The following is a 25847-nucleotide window of genomic DNA, read 5'->3' on the forward strand; positions in this document are numbered from 1 at the left end:
GCAATTACTGATGTGTCTTAGATGTTTTTTCATATTTAAGTGTGCAGTAGGCTGAATGTTTTGTGTCCTTTGAAAATTCATATGTTGAAAACTAACGCCCAATGTAATGGTATCAGGAAGCAGAGACCTTTGGGAAATGATTAAGACATGAGGGTGGAGTCATCGTGAGTAGGATTAATGCCTTATAAGGAAGACCCAAGAGAGCTCCTTATCTCTTAGGCCAAGTGAGGGCACAGTCCGGTCCTGGTCTATAAACCAGGAAGCAGGCATTCACCAGACAATAAATCTGTTGGCACCTCGATCATGGACTTTTCAGCCTCTGGAACTGTGAGAAGTAAATTTCTGTTGTTTGTAAACTGCCCATCCAATAGAGGCTTCCCTGGTGGCTCAGACAGTAAAGAATCGCCTGCAATGAAGGAGACTTGGATTCAATCCCTGGGTCAGGAAGATTCCCTGGAGGAGGAAATGGCAACCCACTCCAGTATTCTTGCTCGGAGAATCCCTTGGACAAAGAGGAGTCTGGGGTTAGGGTGGCAAAGAATCAGACAAAACTTGAAACAACTTAGCACAGTCAATAGTAACTTTTAATTATAGTCCAAAGGGACTAAAACAAAGAGTGAGATACTAACAAGTTGATTGGAAATTTTTTATGCACAGATGGAGCTTGTTGACTGTACCTTAAATGTAGGGTGATTGCTTATGGATATAGACAGTTTATTATGGGATCCTTCAAATGATGTATCCTTCCATTCTAATTTCTATCTTTTAAAATTATACTGATATTTGTGTCCTCTCCTGTTCTTTTTCTTCTTTGGTCTTATAAACTTTTCACTCCTTTACCTTCATTCTAAATAAAAGCCACCCCCCCCACACACACACACAAAAACCCCACTTTTTATTGAAGTACAAATGCCTTCATAAAAGTGTCCACAGACATGCAAACCTGAACACACATGGAAATCAGCACTCAGATTAAGAAACAGAACATTATTAGCCAGAAGCTCCCATGTTCTCTTCCAGAGTCATTACTCCACTAAGAGTAATTGCTACATTTGTTACCAAATGAAACTTCTGTCCACTCACCCATGCACAGTAAAGTCAATCTACTGAAACAGGGTTGTAGTGGAGGAAAGTGCAGGGTGCCAAGCAAGGAATCTAGGTAGCTAGGACTCAAAAGACTTGAACTCCCTGATGGCTTTCAGAAGAGTTTTTAAAGACAGGGTGAGAGAGAGAGGTTGAGGGGGTGCGTGATCATCTCGTGGACATTCTTCTGATTGGTTGGTGATGAGGTAATCAGGAGTCCACATTATCAAGCTTCTGTTCCAACTGGTCTGGGATCTGATGCTTATAGCAGCATATAGTTAACTTCTTCACCTGCTAGGGGTTTTGGTATCTGCAAAATAGCCCAAAGGACATAGCTTAGAATATTATCTACAACCTTTGTTGTCCAGTTTCTATGTCATATCCGACTCTTTTGAGACCCCATGGACCGCAGCACACCAGGCTTCTGAGACCTTCACTATCTCTTGGACTTTGCCCAGACTCGAGTCGGTGATGCCATCCAACCATCTCATCCTCTGTCGCCCCCTTCTCCTCCTCCCTTGAGGAGTAACTAAAGGTCCTTGACTTTAATGGCTAAACTCTTATTATTTTGTCTTGCTTGAGTGTTTCCCCTTCTTTCTGTGTTTTCTCACTTCTCTGATTAATTTTATTCTTTAGAAATCAGGTAAAGTGTAGAAGGCTAAAGTTTTTCTACAGACAAGAGGCAGGAGAAGAACATGGGGAGCAAGGGGTTCTGTCCTTGGAAGGCCCAATAAAGTCCTGCTCGGTTACACATTGACTTCTAACAGCATGGATATTTGCGTAGTTTCCAATTTAGTGCTATTACCAAGTATAAGCATAAGCTTTTTTTGTGTATGTCCTTTAAGTGAACATATGTACACATCTTTGGCTATGCATAGCTTCAGCTTTTGCTGATCCTGCCAAACAGTTTAACAAAGTGATTGGGCCAATTTATGTTCCCTTCAGTAGCCTGAGAGTTCTGGTTGCTTCACAGTCTTGCCAGTATTTTGTATTTTCTCTTTTTTTCATTTTAGCCTTTCTGGTGGATATGTAAGGGCTTCCCAGGTGGTGCTAGTGGTAAAGAACCCACCTGTCAAAGCAGGAGACTTAATAAACGTGGGTTCAATTCCTGGTGCGGAAGATCCTCTGGAGGAGGGTATGGCAACCCACTCCAGTTTTCTTGCCTGGAGAATCCCATGGTCAGAGAAGCCTGGTGGGCTATGGTTCATGGGGGTCACAAACAGACACAACTGAATGGCTGAGTATGCATGCATGTACGTGGGTGTGTAAAGGTGTCTCATTGAGGATTTTTATAAAATATGTTATTTGTGGATCTTCATTGCCACATGCCAGATCTTTCATTGCGGCATATGGGCTCTAGTTGTGGTGCGAGGGATTGCTCCATGGCATTCGGGATCTTAGTCCCCAAAACTGGATGGACCACAACCCCTGAATTGCAATACAGATTCCTAATCACTTAAACCACCCAAGAACTCCTCTGAGGCCTTAATTTGCAGTCAAATGCTCTACCCCTGAGCTATACACCTGAGGCCTTAATTTGCATTTCCCCTTTACTTTTTTGCTTTTTAGGTGTTTTAGGATGGAGCAGATGAAAACACAAGGGGTTAATGCTGTATATCTGCCAGAAAATTTCCCTTAATGAGTAATTACCTAATGGAACGTAGAACCTTTTCTCCTGTACTGGAAACCACACGATGTAGTGATGAGGTCAACAAGCTTTGCAATCAGATGTACTATTTTGATTCCCAGCTCCAATTCTTACTTGCTGAATTACCCTGAGAAATTTATTTAACCTTTCTCTACATTATGTAAAATGGCACTAATAATAGTACTGTCTCATGAGATTATGAGGATTAAATGAGATAAAATATGTAAAACGTTTTGCAAAGTTCCTAGCACACTATTAGCACAGAGTCCCCAAATGGCAGCTATTATTATCCCTTATATTGTTTATGCACATCTCATTTCTCCTACTTTACACATTCTAGGACAAAGTAACAGCACATAGTATACATAGGGTGTCTCACAAATGACAGCTGCTGATAAAGACTAGGTGAAAGTTTTTAAATATAAATGGAAGGTATTGTGGTTCTTGTTATAAACGATGGCATACGTATTATAATGGATATAGTATAAAAGGCACTTCTAATGAGGAATGTATTATTTAAACAAGTGTCTCTTCTAGTGTCTCTTCTGTTTACCTTCCTCATTTAACAGCTAAGAAAATCAGTGCGGGGCAGAAACACCTCCGAGCTAATCAGTAAGGACAGTTAGTTAGAAATCCCACATTGCATTTGTGATGGTTCCAGAGGCTTCCTTCCTTAAAACCAGGACAAACAAAAATATCACCGAGGGGAAAAAAAAAAAGGCAGCACTTATCCGAAAAGGTGTTAAGCCTTTCGGATTTTAGCAGAGCCTTTGTTCAGCACTGGAGAAACCGGTTAAGGTACCAGCAGCCCGAGCTGCTTCCGTACAAGATGGCGTCGCCCACTTGTACACCCCGGCTCGGGTTACGTCACGAAACCGGAAGTGGTTTCCGTCCTAGAGGATTCGGGTGGGTGCGCGCAGGTGGTCACAGAGGTTCCAGATCTTCAGCGTGGAGTGCCGCAGGTGTTCGGGTCGGGTCCAGGGCCGCAGGTAAGTGAGCCGGCGCACCTCGCCTCGGCGGCCCACGAGGCTTTTCTCCGGGTTTGTGCGAATGGTGGAGGCGGTTTTCCGTGCGGATTGAGGAGAGGGCTCAAGATGCTGGCGATGTCACCGTGCGCGGGGGCGAATGATTGCGGGGACCTCGTTGTCCCCCAGCGACTTGGCCCTGCCCCTCTCCCCGCCTTCCTCGCCCGTGGCGGGGGCAGTTCAGCACCCAGGTGCGCCGCGAGGGATGTCACCTCGATCGTTGGCTCCCGGTGGCCTTCCGGGGCCGCCTCCTCGGACCCGCATCTGCTCTCTTTAAGGAGTACCTACCAAACCTTCCTGGCTTCTTGACCCAGTTAGCTACAAAGGAAGCACCGCTCGCAACTTCTGGCAGCTTCTTAGGCGCTGCGTGTTGCACGCGTCCACAGATGAGAGTTTCGTCCCCTCGATTCGTGGGGACCTACGCCCGCCCCCATTGTTACCACCTCTTTCTTCCCAGACCACACCCGCTGCTGTGGACCTTGCTGGGAGCCACCTTTTTCTCTCGCAAACCTGGAGTGTGGATCAGGGCTAGAACCGTGATGATGGTTTATTACAGAATTGACACCTGCCTGTTAAAATATAAACGAAACCTAAACTTTTATAAGCCTTTGATATATTAATGGACACAAACTCCCTTAGACACTCATTTCTTGAAAACGCTAAAATATTTACACCGTAGAACTGAACTGAAAGGTTTTGTAATACCAAAGTTGCGAAGTTCGAGAGAAAAAGAGTGATTTAAGAGAAGGGAAGGAATTACAAATTTTGGTCAAGTTGAGTTTGCGTTTTAAAAATGTATTTATTCTTTTATATTTATTTTAACTGTAGTCCATGCATACAGTCATGTCAAAAATTTACACAAAATAGATCCTCTTTGACCTCTTTCCATCTCCATCTTTTCTTTTTTAATTTTTTGCCCCAAGGTAAAAACTGTTATCAGTGTGGCTTGTTTTTTCTATTTCTTTTTGTTTACATTTATTGATATGTGTTTGTACAGATCCGTGTGTAAAATTTTGTGTTAAACTTTCACCAATGTGGCATATTGTACCTCATCAACAACTAAACCTTCTTATGCTTAAATATGGGTCTTGGAACTTTTTCTTTGTTAATATGTAGACATCTGCCATATTTGTTCTACTTGCTCTGTAAATTCCAGAACATGTTACAATCCCATAATATGTGAGATTCCATAGGTTGCTTAGTTTTTTCCGTCTTAGGCACAGTGCGGCAGAGAACATCCTCCCACAGCGTCTGTGAGCTTGAGTGAGCATTTCTCAAAGATAGAAACCTGCAGGTGGAATTGCTGGGTGGGAGGGTGTGGATATTTAATGCCAACTGCCCACCAGCAGTGTATAATAATATCTGTTTTCCCAGCTCTTTTAAACATTTGATGGTGTCAGCCTTTTTTGCTTTTGCCAATCTGATGGGTGCGAAATGACTCTAATTTGGTGTTTTAATTTGTATTTCCCAGGTTATTGGTGAGATGGAGCATCTTTTCATGATTGTTGGCTATTTGTATTCCTTCCTCTTTTGAGAAATGCCTCACTTCTTTGGGGTTGTCTGGTTATATATGGTAATGTTTTATATATTAATCTTTTGTCATTCATATACGTTTGAAATATTTATTCCCAACATTTTGAAGTTGTTTCTTATCTCTTAACCATGTGGCATCTTTGTAAAATCAAAGTTGTGAATTTTGCATTTAAATATATCAGTCTTTTACTTTGTGTATTTAGTGGGCTTTCATTCCTAATCCCGGTGGTTCTCAAATGGGAGCTGTTTTGCTTTCTGTTAGCCACTTGGCAACGTCACGAGATGTATTTTGGTTGTCGTCCAGTGGCTAGAAGCCAGGGATGCTGCCAAACACCCTACAGTGCCCAGGAAAGCCCTTAAGCAAAGAATTTTTCTGGCCTAAAATGTCAGTAGTGCTGAGGTTGAAAAACCCTGTTCTACCTTGAGGCTGCTTTTTCTCTTACCACCATGTTTTCTCCTGTAAGTTGTTATATGTTAGAGTTTTTCTCTAATTTGTGTGTGTGTCAGAGAGAGAGACAGGGAATGGTGTGTGTCTTTTTCTTGTTTTCCAAGCAATGTTGCTCTGAATATCAGTCCATCCTTGACCCATTAATCTAAAATACCACATTTATCATGTACTAATGTCTCACCCAGTGTCTTTTCTGTATGCTCTTCTTTCCTATGTCCTAATTTTCTATTTTGTTGGGCCAATACCATAGCATTCTACATTAAATATATATTATACTTTGGTATCTAGTAGGGTAAGTAGTCCCTCATGATTATTTTTATTGTTATTTTATTGAAAGTCATACTTTATCAGCTCACATACTCATTATTTAATCAGTGTTTTGGGGGTAGTCTTACAGTTTCTTTCCCAGATTAATTTTAGAATCAGCTGGTCAAGTAGTTATTTTCTTTTTTTAAGTGAGTTTATTGTGGTGTCCTAAATGGGAAGAGATGGCTCAGTGGTAAAGAATCTGCCTGCCAATGCAGGAGACATGGGTTTGATTCTTGGACTGGGAAGATCCCCTGGAGAAGGAAATGGCTACCCACTCCAGTGTATTCTTGCCTGGGATATCCCATGGACAGAGGAGCCTGGTGGGCTACAGTTCATGGGGTCTCAAAAAAGTCAGACAGGACTTGGTGACTGCAACAAAATGGAAAGGAAATCTAAGAAAGACTAGGCATATGTATACATATGACCAATACACTTTGCCCTGCAGCAGGAAACTAACACATTGTAAAGCACCTGTACTCCAGTAAAAATTAATACAAAAATAATTGGATTTAAAAAATAAGATGGTTTTATTGAAATGTAATTCACATAATTTGTTTTTTAAAGTATACAATTCAGTGATTTTTTAGTATATTTCCAGTTAAGCGATCGTTGCTATAACCTAATTCTATTTTATTTTTAAAAGTTTATTTATTTGGCTGTGCCAGGCTTAATCACAGCATGTGGGATCTAGTTCCCCGACCAGGGCTCAAACCCTGGCCCCCTGCATTGAGAGTGCAGAGTGTTAGCTACTGGACCACCAGGGAAGTCCCTACAGCCTAATTTTTGGACATCGTTATCATCCCCCAAAGACAGTTGCTTTCAGTCATGTCCGACTCTTTGAATGGACACTAGCCTGCCAGGCTCCTCTGTCCATGGGATTATCCTGGCAAGAATATTGGAGTGATAGATCACCAGCCCAAGTTGGATGCATGAGACAAGTGCTCGGGCCTGGTGCACTGGGAAGACCCAGAGGGATCGGGTAGAGAGGGAGGTGGGGGGGAGGGGATTGGGATGGGGAATACATGTAAATCCATGGCTGATTCATGTCAATGTATGACAAAAACCACTACAATATTGTAAAGTAATTAGCCTCCAACTAATAAAAATAAATGAAAAAAATTTAAAAAAATAAAAAAATAAAAGTAACCACACTGGATCCAAAAAAAAAAAAAATATTGGAGTGGGTTGCTATTCCCTTCTCCAGGAATCTTTCCCACCCAGGGATCGAACCCGTGTCTTCTGCAGCTCCTGCATCGCAGGTGGATTCTTTACCACTGACCCACCTGGGAAGCCCAAAGGAGACCATACCTATTATCAATACCCATTCCCCAATATCCTAGCCCTGTGCATGCTAAGTCACGTCCGTCGTGTCCGACTCTTTGAATGGACTCTAGCCTACCAGGTTCCTCTGTCCATGGGATTCTCCAGACAAGAATACTGGAGTGGGTTGACATTTCCTCCTCCAGGGGATCTTCCTGACCCAGGGATCAAACCCAGGTCTTCTGCATTGCTGGCAGATTATTTACCGTCTGAGCCATCAGGGAAGTTGCTAGCCCTAGCCCTAGACAGTCACTAATCTTTCTGCCTTTGTAGATCTAAGTATTTTGTGTAAATGGAATTGTACAGTTTTTGCACGATTTTGTGATGGGCTTCTTTCACTTGGTGTACTGTTTTCAAGGTTCATACATGTTGCAGCGTGTATCAGTACCCATTCCTTTTTATCTCTGAATAAAATTCCATTCTGTGGTGTATTTGTTTCCTAGGGCTACAGTATCGAAGTAACGAAAACTGGATGGCTTAAAATAACAGATGTATTCTCTCACAGCCTTGGAGGCTATAAAGTCCAAAATCAAGTTGTCAGCAGGAATGCATTCTCTCAGGTCTACGGGGGAATCCTTTCCTACCTCTTTCTAGCTTCTGACGTTGCCAGCAGTCCTTGGCATTGTTTGGCATTCCTTGGCTTGCAGCTGCATAACTCCCAACTTCTGCCTCTGCCTTCGCCTGGCCTTCATCCCAGCGTGTCTATCTTCATGTTGTAATTCTCTTTGTGAAAATCTGCATCAGTCTTTTCTCCCCTTCGTGTAAGGACACCAGTTATTGAATTAAAGGCACTCCACTCTAGCAGGACCCTGTTTTAACTTAATTAGGTATGCAGAGGCCATTTCCAAATAAAGTCACGTTCATAGATAGTGGGAGTTAGGATATTAACATATCTTTTGGGGGAATCACATAACATTATGGGTCTACCCCATTTTATTTATCTGTTCATCAGCTGATGGACATTTGAGTTGTTTCCACTTTTGGCTATTACGAATAGTGCTGCTAGGAACTGTTGTGTGGACGTGTGTTTTCATTCCTCTTGGATATATACCTAGAAGTGGAATTGCTGGGTCATATAGCAACTCTATGTTTAATCATTTGAGTGACTGCCAGATTATTTTCCAGACAGCTGTACCATTTTATGTCAACATCAACAGTATATGAGGATTCTAATTTCTCCGCATTATTGCCAGCACTTATTAGCTGTCTTTTTAATTAAAGCCATCCTAGGTGGGTGTGAAGTGGTATCTCATTGTGGGTTTGATTTGCATTTCCCTAATAGCTAATGATGTTGAGCATCTTTTCATGTGTTTATTGGCCATTTGTATATGTTCTTTGAAGAAATGTCTATTCATATCTTTGTCTGTTTTAAATTGGTTGTTCTTTTTTTCATTGAATTGTAATAGATTTTTATATCTTCTAGATACACACCCTCATGAGATAGATGATGCAAATATATTTTCTCCCATCCTGTGGCTTTTTTTCACTTTCTTGATAGTCAATTCATTAAAAAAAATTTTTTTAATTAAGTTTGCATTTAATTTGCATTATTCTGAGTATTTCTTTTTTCAACATTAATTATTTTTTTTATTTTGGCTGCATTGGGTCTTCATTACAGCATGCAGGGTTCTCTAGTTGTGGCATGCGGGCTCTAGAGCACATTTGGAATATTTCTATAAAACATCTTCTCTTCCTTTATTAATGGAGAAATACAGTAATTATAGTACCTTCTGTAGAGGATTGTTAAAAGGATTAGATGAGTAATGTATTCATAAATATACAGGCATATGTGTGTAAAGAGCCTGGCACTTGATAACGTGCTCTCTAAGTGACACTGGTTATATCCCTGCTCTTCCAGTCTTATTCTATAACTTCAGTAAGGTTTTCTTTGTTTCTTCGTATTCAGTTCAGATCAGTTCAGTTGATCTTACATATTTCTTGTTTAGTTCATACTTATGTTTGTGTGTGTGTGTTTGTTTAAAAACATGTGGCTTGTAGTTTTAAAACAGTGTATATTTCTATTATGAATGAGATTTTCTTCATATTTTTATAATGGGTTTGGGAAGCTATTAGTTTTCTATTCATCACACTTTCAAAATTCTAAGTTTAAAAGGTGTGACTTGTTTACTAATCCAGGTTATTCCGACGCCACTGTTCTGTTAGGAACTGGTGTTCTTTTCCATTCTGCCTTGTTCTGCCCTGATTTGAATCTTCTCATCTTGGCTCTGCTATTGTGAGTCTTAATCTAATGGGTCTGCCTGCCTCTGGCCTTGCCCTCATCCAATCTAGCACACACACAGTGACCATAGTGTTCTTTGAAATATGAGTCTGAGCTTGTCACTTCGCTTCTAAGTCTGTTATACGCTCCCCATTATCTGTAAGGTTTTATCTTATCAGGTAATATAGGGCTTCTCATGACTTGACCTGTATCTCCTCCTTCTAGCATCATTCCTCTCTGTCTCGTTACTTATACGTTATGCTCTAGCACAATGCTGACCAGTTGAAATATCATGTGAGCCCCATACATAATTTAAAGCTTTCTAATAGCCACAGTAAGAGTATAAAAATAAATAGGTGAACTTAATTTTAACAGGTTTTGTTTAACCTGTTAAACAAAATATCATTTTTTCACTTTCTTGATAGTCAATTCATTAAAAAAAATTTTTAATTAAGTTTGCATTTAATTTACATTATTCTGAGTATTTCTTTTTTCAACATAGATCCAAAATATCATTTCAACGTGAGATATAAAATCTCAGTATGGAATTACTTGAGATAAAAAGTATAATAGAGGTTACCGAGGGTTGGGGACGGAGGAATGGGAAGTTACTGTTTAACGGTACAGAGTTTGTTTAGGATGGTGAAGTAGTTCTAGAAATGAATAGGGATGGGACTTCCCTGCTCAGTGGTTGGGAATCTGACTGCCAATGCAGGGGACACAGGTTTTATCCCTGGTGGGGGAACTAAGATCCCACAAGCTGTTGGGCCACTAAGCCTGTGCGCCACAGCTAAGACCCGACACAGCCAAATAAATAAATATTAAAAAAAGATAAAGAAATGGATAGTGGTGGTGATTGCATAACCTTGTGAATGCAGTTATGCCACTGAATGATACTCTTAAAAATGTTAAAAAAAAAAAAGTTAAAATGTAAATTTTGTGTTATGTATGTTTTACTACAATGATATAAAGCGTCACCTTAAAAGTCAATATGGAAGGGCTTCCCTGGTGGCTCAGTGGTGAAGAATCAATCCACTTGCCAGTGGAGGAGACACGGGTTCGATCCCTGGTCCGGGCAGATCCCACGTGCTGCAGAGCAGCTAGGCGCGTGGGCCACAACTTTGGATCCTGTGCTCTGGAACCCAGGAGCTGCAACTACTGAAGCTCAAGTGCCCTAGAACCTGTACTCCACAACATGAGAAGCCACCAAGATGTGAAACCCTTGCACTGCATCGAAGAGTAGCCCCTGCTCGACACAGCTAGAGAAAAGTCGGTGCAGCAGCTTAGACCCAGCACAGCCAAAAATAAGTATTTTAAAAAATCAATATGGAAATTATCAATAAGATAGTTTTTATTTATTTATTTTTTGTCAATCTTTAGAACTCAGAATTTTGCACTTATGGTACGTGTTAAATTGGCTTGAACTTTTCCACTTGTACCACGATGCTTCGTGCCTTTCATATCTTTGCACGTGCAGTTGTTCCCTCTGCCTGGAGTGACCTTCTTTCTGCCTGGTGCACCTAGAGAATGCTTGCTCATTAATAAAATCTTTTTTAATTTTTAAAATGTATTGATTTATTATTATTATTTTTGGCTGTGCTGGGTCTTCATCGCAGCATACAGACTTCTCTAGGCGGGCATGAGGGCTTATTTGCCCTGAGGCATGTGGGGTCTGAGTTCCACGACCAGGGATTGGAAGGTGTATTCTTAACCACTGGACCCCCAGGGAAGTCCCCGGTTTGCTCATTTTTTAGCACCAGTACCAGTCTCAGAGCTCACCCCTCTCAGCGAGTGTTTCTCTTAATAATTCCCACGCTTCCTCTTGGCCATCCTGCACTTGTGTGTGCTTCTGTGGTTTCTGTTACTTCACTATATTGCAGATTGTTCAGTACACCCATTTCTCCTTTTCTGAATCCTGGATTTTTGAAAGCAGATTGGCCTTTTAACTCTTTTTACCCAAAGTCTGGCACAGTGTTTGGTTTATTGAAAGAGTTGTGTACATGTTTACTGAATGAATCCCTTGACTGGGGGGAAAAAATAGCCCACAAAATTTCTCCATATAAAAGTGAATTAATTAAAAAATTGAATTAATAACTGTTTTGAATGTTGTCAAGAGTTCCTTCATTGCTCCTTCAATTTCCCTATTAGGATTTTCTTTTTCACAGGCTACATCATGGTAAATAATAAGTGGGAACCTGGCTGCTTGGGAATTCCAGGTCTGAGGGAGCCCTTCTCAATGGAAGCAAATCAATAATGCTCTGTTTGTTTGTTTGTTTTTTTAAGTATTCTGCTTTAACGTAACCTGATTTTTAGTGTTATTAACCATGGAGGTAGTGTGAAATACAAAAATAAATTTGAAAGATGAATGAATAAAAACACATGTTAGAAGATGTTATTTTCCCGGAAAACAGAAATTCATTTTTCTGTACAAAAACTTGTAAGTTGGGAGGGAAGGTACAATCAAGATGTAAATTGAGGGGCTTCCCTGTTGGATAAGTGGTTAAGAATCCACCTACCAATGCAGGGGACTCGGGTTTGATCCCTGCTTCAGGAAGATCCCAGTTGCCCTGAGGCAGCTAAGTCAGTGGACCACCACTACTGAAGCCTGCTTGCCCTAGAGCCTGTGCTCCACAACAAGAGAGTCCAACAAAATGAGAAGCCTGTGCACCACAACTAGAGAGCAGCCCCCACTCTCCCCCTGCTCTCAACAACTAGAGAAAGCCCTTGTGTGATAAATAAATGAACAATTTTTTTTTTTTAAATCCAAATTAATCACAAAGGATAAAATGTTTGGTTGAAACATACAAGAAGAAATTTAGACAAAAGAAATGTAAAATTTTGGGTTTAGGTGCAAAATATACAAGTATATAAAATGAGGAATTCAGTATGATTTCAGTGAATTTTATTTACCACAAACTCTGTATGAATCATCAGGGTGATTCTACTGTTCAAACACCTATCATTTCATCCAGCATAAATAAAATACAGGGTCCAGAGCCTGGGAAGTAATAGTACCAATGTAGTCTACACCAGTTATGGGCACTACATTTTAAGAGATACATTGGCAAGCTTGGAGCTGTTCAGAAGGATCTAGCCATAATGGCGAGTGGTCTGTAAACTAGGTCACAGGAAGACTGATTGGATTAAGTAGAATGTACCAAGGGAAGTCGTAAGAGCTGTCTTCACATATTTCACAAGCTCTTAGGAAAGAGTAAACACTTCTGTCATTTCAGAGGCCAGACTGAACATCAAAGAGAAAAAATTCTATGTAGGGAACTTTTACAGAATGCAAGAACGTTTCAACAAAAACTGCCTCTTAAGGTAATGAACTCTGTCTGGAAGTATTCAGGTAGAGATCAGGTCATGATCTGTCAGGATTATGAAAGAAAGAAACCTTGAGCTGTGTGAGAGCTGAATTTGGCTTTTAAATTTTAACTCTATAGTTCTTTATTTCCCTTTAATAAGACTACTGTGGTTTATAGAACCCAGTAGTGGTCATATTTAACATTTATTGAACTCTAAAGTGCTAGCCAATATGCTAAGTCAAGCTATTTCATCATCTTACTTAAGCCTTACAATAATCCTACATGGTAGGTACTATCCTTCTCATTTTACTGACTAGGAAACTGAGACTTAGAGAAGTTCAGTAAATTGCCCAAGTTTATGTAGCCACCAGGGCTTACATGGCGGCTCAGTGGTAAAGAATCCGTCTGCTAATGCAGGAGGCGAGGGTTCAATCCCTGGGTCAGAAAGATCCCCTGGAGAAGGAAACGGCAACCTACTCCAGTATTCTTGCCTGGAAAATCCCTTGTACAGAGGAGTCTGGCTGTCCATGGGATCACAAAAGAGTCAGACACAACTGAGTAACTGAAACAACAGCAATATAGCTAACAAGTGGCAGAGGCCCAGGGTGTTTGACTCTGGGACTTATGTTTTCATCCTCTACCTTACGCTACTCTCTGAACGTTTTAACTTACTGTTTAATGCATTAAAATGAGATTTCTTTCAGGAATATAATCATGAGTCTTAAGTGTTAAGTGGGAAACTTACTTTGGCTGTCTCAAAAAGTGAAAATGAAGTGTAGTCACTCAATCATGTCCAACTCTTTGCGATGCTGTGGACTGTAGCCTGACAGTCTCCTCTGTCCATGGGATTCTCCAGGCAAGAATACTGGTGTGGGTTGCCATGCCCTTCTCCAGAGGATCTTCCCAACTCAGAGACTGAACCCAGGTCTCCTACTTTGAAGGCAGATTTTTTTTTTTTTTTTGCAGTCTGAGCCACCAGGGAAGCCCATCTCTAAAAAGCACCACTTAAAAAAACATGTTTCTAATTGGAGTCGGAAAAGAGTTGGACGTGATTTAGGGACTAAAACAACAACAACAAAATTATGAATACATACATACTTGTACAGAATTTGAAAAATCAAAACTATTTATAACCCTAGTGCTTTAGGTAACCACCATTATCAGTTTTATAACAATTATTTTTTGCAATTATTTTATATAATTTTTAATACAGTTTAAAAAAAAGAATGGCAGATCCTTTGTCACTGAAGATGGTGAAGCATCGAAAGCTTTGGATCCCAGAGCTAGTCCTTAGCGAGGTGTCTTAGTGTGTATGTATAGAATACCACAGACTAGGTGGCTTAGAGACACCAGTTCTAACAGTTCTGGAGTCTGGAAGTCCAAGATCAGATTGCCAGCGTAGTTGAATCTTGATGGACATTTTCTTCTGGGCTGCAGGCTGCTAACAACTTCTTATTGTATCCTTAGTGGCAGAGATCAGAGGGAAACAAGGTCTCTTGTGACTATTTCAGGGCACTAATCCCATTCACTAGGGCTCCACCCTCATGACCTCATCTGATCCTAATTACCTTCCAAAGGCGCCACTTCCTAACACCATAAGTTAGAATTTGAGATTTCTTCATGAATTTCAGAGGGACACAGACATTCCATTTATAACCCAAGATTTTATTTTTCTCACTCCTGGCCCAGTGTTGAACCATACTGCTTGTTTATAGTATCACAGCTCAATAAGGGAAAACATTTTTTTTTTTAGTTTCGTGTGAATAAACAGTTTTGTAGTCTGATAATTGAATTAGAAATATCTATCATAAAGTGTTAGCATATAATACCTTGAATTATTTTATCCATTCAGTAAATATTTATTGTTATCAGCTCTGTGCTAGTTGCTGGAGATAGTTATATGTAAATGAAGAAGCCAGTTAAGGTGAAGAAGCTTTTGAGGTCCCTATTTTCATGGGGTTTACATTCTGGTGGGAAAGATAGACAGTGAATGAACCAGCAGTCATTTTTAATTCATAAATTAAGCCAACAGGAGAAAAATCAGAAATATCCCTAGATTTAAAAAATTGCATACACTTGTGTAACCCACACCTCCATCAACATACGGAACTTGACCCCAATTCCAGAAATTTCCTTCATATATGAAAGGCTTTTCCCTGGAATTTGGCTTAACTGGCTCCTTTTTATCATTCAGTACACAGCGTCAGTGTCTCTTCCCTGCACCCACCTCTCTAGAGGCAACTATTGTTCAGATTTTTTTTCTACCATAGATTAGTTTTAGCTGTTCTAAATATATATATAAATAGATGTTCTTTATATATAAATGGAGCTATACAGTATCTCTTTTATATCTGTCTTCTTTCACTCAGCCTAAGGTTATTTTTGAGATTCATCCAGGTTGCATGTATTAGTAATAAGTTTCTTTTTATTCTTGATTAACATTGCATTGGATGGATGTACCACTTGGGCTGTTTCCAGTTTGAGGCTATTCTGAATAAAGCTGTTATGAACATGCTTATACAAGTCTTTTTGTGGACATATTTAATTTATCCAACTTGGACTCAGGGAACTGTACCAAATCTGACCTCCTTCATCTTCCAAATCTTCCTTTTGTGAATATTGAGCTTCTCAATCCATCCTTTGTGTCTGTTCTTACATTTTTTTTTATCTCTGTATCTTTGTGATGCATTCTGAGTGACTTCCTCAGATTTATCTTCAATTCAGTAACTCTTCCTCTCTGTCTGATCCACTGTTTGTTGACTATTGAGTTTTTAAAAAAATTTTAACAAATGTTTTTCGTATCTAGAAATTCTACTTTTTGTTGTCTCCTGTCCATGCTTTAGATTTTATTTTCCTGAATTTCCCTGATTGTTACTTTGAAGTCTCTTTCAGATCTAAGATATGATTTTTTTTGTTTTTTTTTTGCTGACTCTGTGAGCTATTTTTATTGGTTTTAGGGTTTGGGGTTTTATGTTGTTTTCTTTCATTTGTGAACACTCTTGTGGGGCCTGATCTTCCGTGGCAATCCTGCATGTTTCTTGCATGGTGGAAACAGTTTTATGATCAGCTCAGTCTTTTTCTAACAGAACTCATCTTTAGTTTTAGTTTCTTGGCTAAGGGTTTCCTTTTGTAAGTATAACATGAATTCAGCCTCTGTTATCAGTCCAGAGTGCAGATTTGAGGGGTTGTCCTCTCAGGGGGAACTCTGTTCATATTCTCTTTTTCTTAAATTGAATGAAAGATTCTTTATATTCTGTAGTACTTGACAGTTTTCAAAAGTTTTACACTTATATTCAGGTATATACAGATTTTTCCTTATAGATTACTAGAAAATATTGAGTATATTTTATGGACTGCAAGGAGATCCAACCAGTCCATCCTAAAAGAAATCAGTCCTGGGTGTTCATTGAAAGGACTGATGCTGAAGCTGAAACTCCAATACTTTGGCCACCTCATGCGAAGAGTTGACTTGTTGGAAAAGACCCTGATGCTGGGAGGGATTGGGGACAGGAGAAGAAGGGGACGACAGAGGATGAGATGGCTGGATGGCATCACTGACTGGATGGGCATGAGTTTGAGTAACTCTGGGAGTTGGTGATGGACAAGGAGGCCTGACGTGCTACGATTCATGGGGTCGCAAAGAGTCAGACACGACTGAGCGACTGAACTAACTGAACTGATATAGTAAATCCTTATTAGTTATCTATTTTATGTATAGTAATGTGTGTATATTAATCCAAAACTCCTGTTTTATCCCTGCTCCCCCTTCCTCTTTGGTAATCATGTCTGTTTTCTTTTCTTTTCTTTTTTTTCTTTTTGTTTTTTTCTTTTTATCTTTCTTTTTTCTTTGTGGGTCTGTTTCTGTTTTGCCAATAAGCTCATTTGTTTCCTTTTTTTATATTTCACATTTAAGTGATATCACATGATATTTGTCTTTCTCTGTCTGACTTACTTCCCTTAGTATGGTACTCTCCAGGTCCATCCATGTTGTTGCAAGTGGCATTATTTTATTCTTTCTTACGGCCAAGTAATATTCCACTGTGTATATATACCCCATCTTCTTCATCCATTCATCTAGTGATGGATATTTGGGTTGCTCCCATGTCTTGGCTATTGTAAATACAGCTTCACTGAACGTTGGGATACATGTATCTTTTCAAATTAGTGTGTTAGTTTTTTGGGAGTATTCACTCAGGAGTGGAATTGCTGGGTCATATGGTAGTTTTTTTTTGTTTTTTTTTTAAGATTTATTTATTTTTACCTATTTATTTTTGGCTCTACTGGGTCTTTGTTGCTGAGGCTTTCTCTGACTGTGGTGAGCAGGGGCTACTCTTCATTGTGGTGCCTGGGCTTCTCATTCCAGTGGCTTCTCTTATTGCAGACCATATGGGCTCTAGGCTCAGTAGTTGTGGCACACCAGCTTAGTTGCCCTGCAGCATGTAGAATCTTCCTGGAGCAAGGATTGGACCCATGTCTCCTGCATTGGTAGGCAGACTCTTAACCACTGGCCCACCAGGGAAGCACCCCACCTGGACCCCCACCCTTTTCAGGGAATGAAGTTTTTTTTAAGATATTTTTAAAATTAATTTTTAAATATTTTTATTTATTTGGCTGTGCCAGATCTTAGTTGTGGCACACGGGATCTTCAGTCTTCTTTGTTGTGGCAAGCTTGATCTTTAGTTGGGGCATGCAAACTCTTGGGCTTCCCAAGTGGCACTAGTGGTAAAGAACTTGCCTGACAGTGCAGGAGACTTAAGAGATGCAGGTTCGATCCCGGGAGTGGGAAGATCCCCTGGAGGATGGCATGGCAGCCCCCTCCAGTATTCTTGCCTGGAGAATCCCATGGACAGAGGAGCCTGGTGAGCTACAGTCCATAGAGTCACACAGAATCAGACATGACTGAAGTGACTGAACACGCATGCACATAGGCAAATTCTTAGTTGCCTCTGAGTGTCTGGAGGGGGCTGTGGGCTCAGGAAGTCTTTAGGTAGCCTGTCTGCTTATGGGTGTGGCTATGTCACCACCCAGTTAGTTGTTTCGCCTGAGGCATCCCAACATTGGTGCCTCCAAGCTATTGGGTAGGGCCACAGGCTCTAATGAACTAGAGGGAGGAGCAAAGATCAGCACTGGCTTATATGACTGACTGAGCTCCCAAATATAGCTGCTGCCAGCTGCAGCCACCCCCAGCCTCTCCAAAGCCAGCAGGTAGGTCTGACCCAGTCCCCTATCAAATGACAGCTTTTGGCCTGAGCCCCAGTGCTGGTAAGATCTTGTGTGTCATTCAAGAGTGGAGTCTGTATTTCCCACAATCCTTTGGGACTCCTGAAATTAAGCCCTGCTGCCCTTCAGAGCCACATGGTCTGGGGCTAGTCTTCTTGGTGCAGGATCTCCAGGATGGGGAACCCAGCGTGGGACACAGAACTCTCACTCCTGTGGGAGAACCTCTGCACTGTAATTATTCTCCAGTTTGTGAGTTGCCCACCTGTGAGCATGGGACTTTATATCATGACTCCCGCCCATCCTGCCCATCTTGTGGTTCCTTCTTTGTGTCTTTTAGTTGTAGACAATCTTTTCAGGAGGTTTTGGTCTTTTTTCATAGATGGCTGTTCTGTAGATAGGTGTGGTTTTGGTGTGCTCGTGAGAGGAGATGAACTCAGGGTCTTTCTATTCTACCATCTTGGTCAATCTCCAAGGAACTGTTCATATTCTCATCCTTGGGTGGGTGACTTACCTGGGCCATGGTGGGTGAACACTTAGAGGTTCTTTGATTGAACAAGGCAACACTTTCCCTCATCTCTGCTGTGCCCTGGGCCTGTGGCCTCGACTTTTGTCCCTGGGCTGGCAATATACCCCAGCACTGGGGCTGGTATGTGTTCTGGTCTCTGCCCAATTTTACCTCCTACCCACTGCAGGTTCCCTTCTTCCATTTCTGACACCTGTCTTCTTTTTAAGTTTAACTGTGTGTTAAACTTTTGTTATCTCTTTAATATTTTCTCCAAAATTTGTATTGGTTAGATTGGGAAAGGGAAGGGTTTTTTTTTTTAATCTTCTCAGAGTATTTTAACTAGAAATCTCACTATGCAAGTTCTTTAATCTCAATTTAAGTCTCAATTTCTTTTTCAGTAAAAGTACTGGAGAATTCTGAAGTACACATGAATTCTGAAGCATAGTTTCTGCAAAAAAGTATTTTAAGAGCAGTATAGCCATTTTGTTGTTTTCATTAGTACTGTAATAACTGTTGTGACTCCATTTTTTCTCCAATGCTGAATATCTCTGTAGGCATAATGATCGGTTGTTGTAAATATTAAAGTATTTTTAAAAATTTGTCGTTGAAAGTTTTAAAAATTGATAAAAACAGTACACATTGGGAGTTCCTTGGTGGCTTTTCGGTTAGGATCCTGGGCTTTCCTTGGTGGTCTGGGTTCAATCTCTGGTCTAGAACTGAGATCCTAAAAGCCGCATGGTGTGGCTGAAACAAAGTAAAGTACACATTGAATGGAAACCAAGAGTCACAGAGCAGTATTGTTGTTCAGTTGCTAAGTCCTCTTCGACTCTGCAACCCCATGGACTGCAGCAGGCCAGGCTTCGCTGTCCTTCACTATCTCCCAGAGTTTGCTCAAACTCATATCCATTGAGTCAGTGATGCCATCCAACTGTCTCGTCTTCTGTCACCCACTTCTCCTCCTGCCTTCAATCTTTCCCAGCATCAGGGTCTTTTCCAGTGAGTCAGCCCTTTGCATCAGGTGGCCAAAGAACTGAAGCTTCAGCCTCAGCATCAATCCTTCCAATTCAGGGTTGATTTCCTTTGGGATTGACTGGTTTGATCTCCTTGCTATCCAAGGGACTCTCAAGAATCTTCTCCAGCACCACAATTTGAAAACATCAGTTCTTTGGTGCTCAGCCTTCTTTGGGCTTCCTTGGTGGCTCAGAAGGTAAAGAATCTGCCTGCAATGCGGGAGACCTAAGTTCGATCCCTGGGTTGGGAAGATCCTCTGGAGGAGGGCAGGGCAACCCACTCCAGTATTCTTGCCTTGGAGAATCCCCATGGCACAGAGGAGCCTCATGGGCTACAACCCATGGGGTTGCAAAGAGTCGGACACGACTGAGAACCTAAGCACAGCAGCCTTCTTTATGGTCCAGTTCTCACATCCACACATGGCTACTTAATAAGTATAGGTGGGGTCTAGCAAATTGCTGTGTCTTTGAACAGTATAGATTTTAGGTCAGAGCCTACAGATGGGTAGCCCGGAACCCAAAATAGTTTAATTTTTAAATTATTTTAAAAATTTATTGAAACCTCAAATTTTTTTAAATTTCGCTTCCACGGTGTTTCAAAAACTAAATTTATTGCTGTCACTTGAAGATGGTGACATTTCACATAAAATTCAGGTATCTAACTTCTCTTGAGTCATCAAGATAGTCTGAACATACTGGGTCTTCTTCACGAAAAGGTGAAGAGGAGCACAGCAGCTTGTGCTCGATGGTTGCTCTCCCACATTTTCCCTCCATTACGGAGGCCAAAGGCCACTTGCCATTTATCGTTACCCTTGTGAAAGTGAAAGTGTTGGTCGCCCAACTGGATCCTACTCTTTTTGACTCCATGGACTGTAGCCTGCCAGGCTCTGGTTCTTGAAATTCTCCAGGCAAGAATACTGGAGTGGATAGCCATTCCCTATTGTTACACTTTTACTGTTGTTTTAAAAATAGTACAGAAATAGTAGTATATACTTATTTTTTTTTCTATCAAAAATAGGTAAACAAAAGATAGGTGGTCAAAAACCATATTGTAAGTATCGGTAAAAAAGTTAATCAGTTAATCCAATGAAGAAATGAAAGGCTTTATTTGAGCCAAATTGGAGAATTGTAACCTGGGAAGAGCATCTCAGAAAGCTCTGAGAATTGTTCCATCACTGAGAAGTCAAGGCACAGTTATAAAAGATTTTTGGTACTGAGGGCTGTACATCAGATGTTGTATTATTGTCCGTTTATATTACCGAGATCTAAGTGCCATGTGACCCCTTGTGAGATCAAGAAGGAATGTTATCTCTAAGGAGTTGTCTCATTGATGCTAGGAGAATATTGCTGTTTATGATTGAGCAGGTATTTCTGCCAATGGGGAAGTTTAGGTTAATGCATAATGCAGATACATAATGCACAGTGGGAAGAGAGAGGAGGCCAAAGGACAGAAAAAAATTTTTGTTTTTCTTGTCTTGCCCTAAAATAATGAATTTTATTTCACGTATGAAAAATGTAGAAGAAACTATTTTGTGATAGAAAGGAAGACAGTGCATATATATTTAATAGGACATCTGTGTCAATTTTCTCTTGCACTTGGCTTGCTTCACTTATTTGTGTTATCCTGTTTTGATATTGTGCACATTTCAAATTGCAGCCGCCTCTTGGCTCTCTTAAGTTCTGCTCTTTTTCATTTCTAGTCGGTCTTCTCTTTTGCATTGCGCTAGTTTACCCTCGATAATTGAGTGTGTTTCTATGGGAGAACTATTGAGGACTTCTCAAACAACAGAAAGTCCACGTTTACTCAAGCCTGTTTGTTCCATCCCCTACAGCCCACACCTTCTAGAAAAGTAAGTTTCGCCACCAACTCGCTGGTGATTTGATTTTTCAAATTGCAAAGCAGATGTTTCTGTTCAACTGTTAGAGATTGAGGGTTCAAGCACAAACACCCCAAGGAAGATCTGTTAACTAAAATTTACTCACATTACATCAGCAAGTGGAAGTAAGAGTCTAGATTTTTTCTATTTTGATTTTGTAGGATTAAGAGAGCCCTGGGCAACTGATAGAGGGCAGGGGTTTTTTCCTTGGATGAGGATGGAGATACAGGTAGAGTACGTGCATATATACTCAATCGCTCAGTCATGTCCGACTGTGACACTATGGACTGTAGCCCTCCCAGCTACTCTGTCCATGGGATTCTCCAGGTAAGAATACTAGAGTGGTTTGACATTTCCTTCTCCAGCTTATCTTCCCTACCCAGGGATCGAACCCTTGTCTTCTGCATTTTCCTACAATGACAGATAGATTCTTTACCACTGAGCCATCTGGGAAGCCCAGAAGTAGAGTGCAGGACATACAAAAGGGGGGAGAAATTAAAATACCACTGTTTGACATGGTAAGTTGTAGCGATTGTTTAAGTTTGTGGTTACATGGATTGTGAATGGAACTTTTTTGTGTGTGGGGTGGAGGGGGTACTTGTTTCTGTGTAGCTTCAAATTCTGTTTGTAAATACATTGTTGCCATTTGTTTTGCAGATTGCTGGGTTAGTGATATGCTTTCCTAAACAGCAGGAAACTTGAAGATGTCTAAACACTTAGTGGCCTTGACAGTGACCACCCTTCTTGGTGTGGCTGTCGGGGGATTTGTCCTATGGAAGGGCTTCAAGCGCCGGAGGAGTAAATCGAGCCCGGTGACCCGGCAGCGGCTGTTGCAGCAGCAGCAGCAGCAGCAGCAGCAAGTGCCAGGTGGGAGAGAGCTGCCCGCTCCAGGAGAGGACCAGCTGCGCTCCATTGCCCCCAGAGCCTCATGGGAAGAGAGGATCCTCGGAGCAAAGGTGATGACTGTGTCTCAGGAGGTGGAGTGGGATCAAATTGAGCCCTCGCTTAGGAGTGAGCTAGAAGATTTTCCAGTGCTTGGAATCGACTGTGAGTGGGTAAGTTAAAAAGCAAAAACTGAAACAAGTATTTTCCGCTTTTCCAGACATTTTGAGTAGTCAAAAAGAGGATAAGATTAAAGGAGAATTAGCTTATTCTTAGTTCAGTTCAGTTTAGTCACTCAGTCATGTCTGACTATTTGCGACCCCATGGACTGCAACATGCCAGGCCTCCCAGTCCATCACTAACTCCTGGAATTTACTCAAACTCATGTCCATTGAGTCGGTGATGCCATCCAACCATCTCATCCTCTGTCGTCCCCTTCTCCTCCTGCCCCCAATCCCTCCCAGCATCAGGGTCTTTTCCAACAAGTCAACTCTTTGCATGAGGTGGCGAAAGTACTGGAGTTTCAGCTTCAACATTAGTCCTTGCAGTGAATATTCAGGATGGATTTCCTTTAGGATGGGCTGGTTTGATCTCCTTGCAGTCCAGGGGGCTCTCGAGTCTTCTCCAACACCACAGTTCAGAAGCATCAATTCTTCAGCACTCAGCTTTCTTTATAGTCCATCTCTCACATCCATACATGACTACTGGAAAAACCTTGACTAAGTGGACCTTTGTTGGCAAAGTAATGTTTTTGCTTTTTAATATGCTGTCTAGGTTGATCATAACTTTCCTTCCAAGGAGTAAGCGTCTTAATTTCATGGCCACAATCACCATCTGTGGTGATTTTAGAGCCCCCCAAAATAAAGTCTGTCACTGTTTCCAGTGTTTCCCCATCTGTTTGCCATGAAGTGATGGGACCGGATGCCATGATCTTAGTTTTGTGAATGTTGAGCTTTAAGCCACCTTTTCCACTCCCCTCTTTCATTCACTTTCATCAAGAGGCATTTTAGTTCTTCTTCCCTTTTTGCCATAAGGGTGGTGTTATCTGCATATCTGAGGTTATTGATATTTCTCCTGGCAATCTTGATTCCAGCCTGTGCTTCATCCAGTCCAGCATTTCTCATGATGTACTCTGCATCTAAGTTAAATAAACAGGGTGGCAATATATAGCCTTGACGTACTCCTTTCCCTATTTGGAGCCAGTCTGTTGTTCCATGTCCAGTTCTAACTGTTGCTTCCTGACCTGCATACAGATTTCTCAGGAGGCAGGTCAGGTGGTCTGGTATTCCCATCTCTTTCAGAATTTTCCACATCTCTTATTAATTCAGCATAATACCTTGCCAAGATTCTGTGATCTAAGTGTTCTGGATATCTGGAGTATAGTCAGGAGCCTGGAAATGTAATCAAAGGAGGCCCCAAGCAGAATAGCTGCCACCAGATCAGATCACAGGTGGTTGGTAGGAGGAACTAAAGATGCCAATACAGTGATGACCAAGAAGAGAACACCTGATGGTGTGGGAAAAGTTTGGCAGTCACACAAGGCCTTACAGAGCTACTAAGGGTATTTCTTTATATCAGCAATAGTTGAGTAGTAGTTTATACCAGTGACCTTGAGCCATCAGGAAAGGATTGGGCATTTTTAGTTTATTGTGTATAAGAATTATACCAGTGACCTTGAGCCATCAGGAAAGGATTGGGCATTTTTAGTTTATTGTGTATAAGAATTATGTCATTTTAGAAATATTAACATATTTCTATATTATTTTAGAAATGTTTACACCAACAACAATAGAAGAAAGCATTAGTAAACATTGAGCTTTAGTAGATTAGGAAAATTCTCATTTGTCAAATACCTTGATTATTCCAACCAAATGAAGTATAACTTCAGAAACAATAAGGTAGGATGAAGTGAATAGTTAGTAAGAGCTATTGATTTAATAGTGATATGTTTAACTACTATAGCAGAGTAAGTTTAAAGTGGCAAATAATCCAAAACCCCCTTCCTTTTAGCCTTCAGTGTATTGAACTTCCACTGATGCCACACTTCCCTTCAGGTGTGATTGCATTTCCCTGATTGCTGCCACAGAAAAACCTTCATCCATCCTCCTCCTTTCCATTCTTTCATCTCTGATTCCCTTTCTCTTTTGTTTGCTTTTGTGTATTTGCATAGTTATTATTTTTGTCCTTGTTTTATACAGTCAGTATTTGTTTAGATTTACCAAAGTGTTTACCTTTTTCTTTGCTCATCTTTCCTTGTATCTCAGAACTTTCTGGCATCATCCTCTTTAAGTCTGTCGTTTAGAAGTTCTCTTTTTGAGGGCTCATTGATAGTAAACTTAATTATTAATGTTCTGTGAAAGTGAAAGGGTTAGTTGCTCAGTCGTATCTGACTCTCTGCGACCACATAGACTGTAGCCCACCCAGGCTCCTCTGAACTTGGGATTATCCGGGCAAGAATACTGGAGTGGGTTGCCATTCCCTTCTCCAGGGGATCTTCCAGACCCAGGGATTGAACCTGGGTCTCTTGCATTGCAGGCAGATTCTTTATTGTCTGAGCCATCAAGAAACCCCATTGTTCTGAAAGTGTCCTTATTTTGCTTTTGATCTTTGAAGATGTTTTCACTGGGGGATACAAAATTCTAGTTTAGCAGCTTATCAGTTTCAAGGTCACTTTCCACTGTCTTCTGGCTTCCATTGTTGCTGTTGAAAGTAACTGTCTGTCTAAATGTTGATTCTTTATACATACTCAAATTTTTTGTAGACACTTCTAAGATCTTCTTTTTGAATTGCTGATTCTGAAGATTCACTAAGAATCTAAGAGAGGCTAAGTGTTGTCATCTTTCTGTATTTCCTGCTTGGGATTCAGAGAGATACCTGGATATAGTGGTTGGTATTGTACATCAGTTCTAAATTCTCTTTGAAGGTTGCCTTCACCCTGTTTTTTCTTCTCTTCCTCCTCTTCTTACCCCTCCTTTTTCACCTCTTCTTTCTTGTTGAAATTTGATCAGCTACATTCTGAACTTTTTTGCTCTCCTACATGTCTTGTAATCTCTTTTATATTAAGCATGTCTTAACCTCTCTGGATTCATTCTGCAGTTTCTTCAGCTCTCTCTTCAGTTCCCTTTTTATTTCTTTCGTTTTGTCTAATCTGCTATTTAACCTACTCCTTGAATCTTTTTTTTTAACCTTTTTTTATTGTGAAGTAAAACACATCAAGAAAAGTGCCTGAAACAAAAAAATTAATAAAACAGCTGGATGGTTTAATCTAAAGAGAACAGTGTGTAACTGGAAACTAGGTCAGGAAACAGAATTTGCTAGCACCCCGGAAGCTCCCCTTGTGACCCCTCATAATCACTATCCCCCCAACCAGGGTTACTATTATCTTGTTTTTATGGTATTTACTTTCTGGTCTTTCTTTATACTTTTACTGCTTAAACATGCATCCCTAGGCACTATAGTTAAGT

The 25847-nt window shown here is 40.7% G+C and overlaps 1 protein-coding gene across 3 annotated transcripts in view; it reads left to right on the forward strand.

Moving 5' to 3' along the window:
- The first annotated feature begins 3626 nt into the window (after positions 1-3626).
- EXD2 (exonuclease 3'-5' domain containing 2) overlaps positions 3627-25847 on the forward strand; it is a 50602-nt gene continuing 28381 nt past the window's right edge. Inside the window, exons 1-3 of one of the 3 annotated variants that reach the window (XM_065941135.1) lie at positions 3635-3720; positions 5228-5329; positions 22159-22556. In XM_065941135.1, coding sequence (XP_065797207.1) covers positions 22206-22556 — 351 coding nt within the window. In that variant the 5' untranslated portion in view covers positions 3635-3720; positions 5228-5329; positions 22159-22205. Of the gene's footprint in view, positions 3721-5227; positions 5330-21324; positions 21475-22158; positions 22557-25847 lie in introns of all 3 variants that reach the window. The other 2 variants (XM_065941134.1, XM_065941132.1) reach the window with 2 other exon arrangements.

The sequence above is a fragment of the Muntiacus reevesi genome, chromosome 7 (assembly GCF_963930625.1).
Source record: "Muntiacus reevesi chromosome 7, mMunRee1.1, whole genome shotgun sequence".
In the NCBI taxonomy this organism is placed as follows: Eukaryota; Metazoa; Chordata; class Mammalia; order Artiodactyla; family Cervidae; genus Muntiacus; species Muntiacus reevesi.